The following is a 3666-nucleotide window of genomic DNA, read 5'->3' as shown; positions in this document are numbered from 1 at the left end:
GGGCGGCCGCCTCGGGCACGGCGGCGGTGGCGGTGGCGGGGGTGGCGGTGGCGGTGCGGGCTCTGAGGCGCCGCCGCACCTGCCGGGCCTCGCGGCGCTGCTGCTGGGGGTCTGTCTCGTGTATGCTCCGGACGGCGCCTGGGCGCGGGCACATCAGCAGCAGCACCAGCAGCAGCATGTGACTGGTGCCGGCGCCAGCGCCGCGGCCGTGGTGCTGGACGCCATTCTGCAGCGCCTCGGCCTCAGCCAGTTCTTCGGCCGGCTGGATGCCATGGTAAACTGCGTGGCGTTCAAGGCCGCCAGCGCCAGCGGCGGCGCAGCTCACGGCGGCGCCGCGCGCGCCGCGGCGCCTGGGGGCCCCGGGCACGATGGCGGCGCAGGCGCGGCGGCGCGGACGCCGCAGACGCCGCGGCGGCAGCAGCAGGAGCAGGAGGGCGAGGAGGCGGGGGCTATGTTATATGATGAGCCCTTCACAAAGCTGGTGGCGCGCGTGATCGAGGCCGCGAGGCAGATCACATTGGAAGCATTCTCAGGAGGTGGCGGCGGGGGCGGCCTGGCAGGGCCGGCGGCGGCCAGCACGGGGTTCACAGCGCAGCAGCAGCAGCAGCAGCAGCAGCACCCGCCGTCGCCGCCGCCGCCGCCGCACGTCCTGGCAGCAGCGGGCGGCCTCCCGCCGCCGCTACCGCCGCTGATTCCAATGGGACCGCCTGGAGCCGCGCCGCCGGGCGCGCACGCACACGCATCTCATCTCGTCCCGCCGCCGGGGCCGCCTACGCATGCACCCCACTCGTTTCTGATGCCACAGCCGCCGCGGCCCTTCATGCCCGTTGGCTATGAGCAGCAGCAGCAGCCGGCTTTCTATCAGCCACAGCAGCACCAGCAGCAGCCGCAGCACGAGCAGCAGCACCACCATCACCACCAACAACAGCCGCAGCAGCATCAACCTCAGCATTTTCAGCTGCCACCGCCGCCGCAGCTGCAGCAGCTGCAGCAGCAGCAGCAGCAACAGCAGCAGCAGCAGCAGCAGCAACCACCACTGTATCCAGAGCAGCAACGCCAGACGCCGCCCGCCACGCCCCCCACTGTGCTCGCCGACCCCGCGGCCGCGGCGCAGCAGCAGGCGCAGCAGCAGCAGGCGCAGCAGCAGGCAGCACTGCAGGCGGCGCAGCAGCAGCTGGCGGCGGCGCTGGCGCAGGCGGCGCGGCTGCAGGCTGAGGTCGACGACCTGAGGGGCCGCAACAGGGCCCTGGCTGAGGACCTGCTTCGCGCCAGCACTGGCGCCGGCGGCGGCGCGGGCGGCGCCGGCGGCGGGTCCGCCGCGGGGGGCGGCGGGGACGCCGAGGCGCGCGCGGCGATGCAGCTGCGGGCGAGCCGGGCGGAGATGGAGGCCGGGGCACTTAGGTGAGGGGCCGCGGGCCGGGTGCCCCGTCGCTGTGAGCCAGCCTACACCCACCCACGTCCCTCTCAGTCATGCGCATACGGGGTGCGGCAAACGGCAGCACCTGCAGCCTGATCTCCTTCTACCATGCTGAGCGCTTGTGACTCTGCGACTGTGACCTGCGCATGCATCCCTACGCCCGCGCCGACATCCCCTCACCCCGCAGGCAGCAGCTGGCGTCGATGCAGCAGGGCTGGGCCGGGTTGGAGGCCGCAGTTGCGAGCGCGCGGCGCGACGCGCAGGACGCCGCCGCTGCCGCTGCCAAGGCCGACGCTGACCTGGCGTCCCTCAGCGCGGCCTACAACAGCCTCGAGTCCCACAGCATCGCCCTGGAGGAGCAGCTCGCAGCCGCCTGCCAGCGGGTAGACGACGCCGCAGCGGCGGCGGCGGCAGCGGCCGCCAACGGCCATGCAGAGGGCAAGGCGAGCCAAGGCGCAAGCGAGGAGCAGATTGAGGCGCGAATTGCAGAGGCCGTGGCGGAGGCCGTGGCGGCGGCGGTCGCGGCCGAGCGGCAGCGGCAAAAGGCCGAGGCGGCGGCCGCGGCGGCGGCGGCGGCGGCGGCGCGCCAGAGCGAGCAGGCGAGCGAGCGGCCGCGGGCGGCGGCCGGCGGCGTGCCGGAGGCGGAGGTCGCGGCACGTGTCGCGGCGGCGGCCGAGGCGGCGCGAGCGGAGGCGGCGGCGGAGGCGGACGGGTCTCTGGAGGACCTTCTGGTTTGCCTGGGCCGCGAGGAGGCCAAGGTGGCGGCGCTGTCTGCGCGGCTGGAGGCACTGGGGGAGGACGTGGGCGGCCTGCTTGAGGGGCTGGACGCGGACGGCGGCTCCGAGGGGGAGGGCGAGGGGGACGTGCTGTAGGGCCGCCAGACGAGGGCCTGTGCGTGCCATTGGTGCAAGCCGGTGGCTGCTTGGCTGCTTGGTGGGGGAACCAGCACAGTATCAGCTCTGCCTTTTGAGGGACTGCTAGCAAGCCTCCATACATCATGCCTAGATTGTGTTGCGCAAACCCACGCCGCAATATGCAGCACACTGCATGTGACCCTTTCCAGCGCAGCTGCCTGCTGCTTAGATTTGACCCAGGCCTGTCGGACCAGCTCCTTGCAGCGTGCCTCGCACTACTTGTGCTGTTTTGCAAGACACCGTGTGGTGTTTCACACTGTGCTATGTGTGACCCCACGCAATGCACGCGCGCCCACTTGTGCTTGTGCCACCGTTACCTGAGCACGAGTTAGTGCAGCTGTACCTCGCTTGCCCCTCCTATGCCACGTGGCCACGACACACATAGCGCCGGCTCACGGGCACAGGGCTCGCAGCCGTGCGCGGCACAATTGTAATGGACGCCGTTTTAATGCATAACCCAGCGCAGCGGTCATCGTGGCCAATGGTCAGTCAACGTCAAAACGGTCAGTGCAATCTGCACCTGCATGTCACGTGCCTGCAGTGGAAAAGCTTCTCACAAACGCGGTGTTGAGGGGACCAGCCGCGCCCGGCCATGCACAGAGAAGGATGGGCGTGCACTGTGCAGCCGGTGCTGCTGCCGCTTGCCGCGCGGTGAGCCTGCCCTGCCAGTGCCAGGTGCGCGTTGATTGGCCGGTGATGCCAGCCCGGCACATCGCGCCGCACTGCCTTCGGCGCGCCTCCAGCGCTCTCCCCTCAAGCCACTCTCTGCCCTCCCTCCAGTCCAGTCAGACGCTGCCCAGTCCGGTGGTCTGCTGGCCACCGCCTGTAAGGATCGACAGGAGACCCTGACTGGCCTGCGAGACACAGAAGCGGGTAGGCAGGCGCAGGGAAACGGTTGGCCGAAACACACGTGACGGATGGCTGTGACAAGTACTCCCCAATGGCGCGCACGCACGGATTTTGTGCGCCACCGCGATGACCGAGCGCGTGTCTGGCGGACTGCCTCCTCGCGCCACCCCGTGGTTGCCTGCCCCGGCCCGCCAGCATCCGAGCTGCGGCCCCGAGCCGCCCCGGCCGGCTGGTACATTGGTACTGCGCGCTTATTGGTGTTGAGGGCTGCAGTAGGCACGCATCGCGTCCCAACGCATCCCGCTGCATCCCATCGCATCGCATCGCGTCGCGGGGCCGCCTCACGTCGCTGTCGTCCACGAAGAGGTCGTCCGGCACCCTGGTGGCCCCGTGCAGCGCCACCAGGGTGGCCCCCGTCATCAGGGCAGAGAACACCACACTCGCGACACTGTGGCGGCAGGGGGGGGGGGGTGGGAGAGAGGCGGG

At 70.9% G+C, this 3666-nt stretch overlaps 1 protein-coding gene across 1 annotated transcript in view; it reads left to right on the top strand.

Moving 5' to 3' along the window:
* The window catches only part of MNEG_11756 (hypothetical protein), a gene marked incomplete at both ends in the record, with an annotated part of 4483 nt that extends 2194 nt beyond the window's left edge, over positions 1-2289 (top strand). The window contains 2 exons of the mRNA XM_014039774.1: positions 199-1401; positions 1605-2289. Coding sequence (XP_013895228.1) covers positions 199-1401; positions 1605-2289 — 1888 coding nt within the window. The remainder of the gene's footprint in view (positions 1-198; positions 1402-1604) is intronic.
* Between the last annotated feature and the right edge of the window lie 1377 nt (positions 2290-3666).

Source organism: Monoraphidium neglectum, assembly GCF_000611645.1.
Source record: "Monoraphidium neglectum strain SAG 48.87 unplaced genomic scaffold scaffold02891, whole genome shotgun sequence".
Lineage (NCBI taxonomy): Eukaryota > Viridiplantae > Chlorophyta > Chlorophyceae > Sphaeropleales > Selenastraceae > Monoraphidium > Monoraphidium neglectum.
Note: the sequence above shows the minus strand (reverse complement) of the source record. Positions and strands in the feature narration are given on the sequence as shown.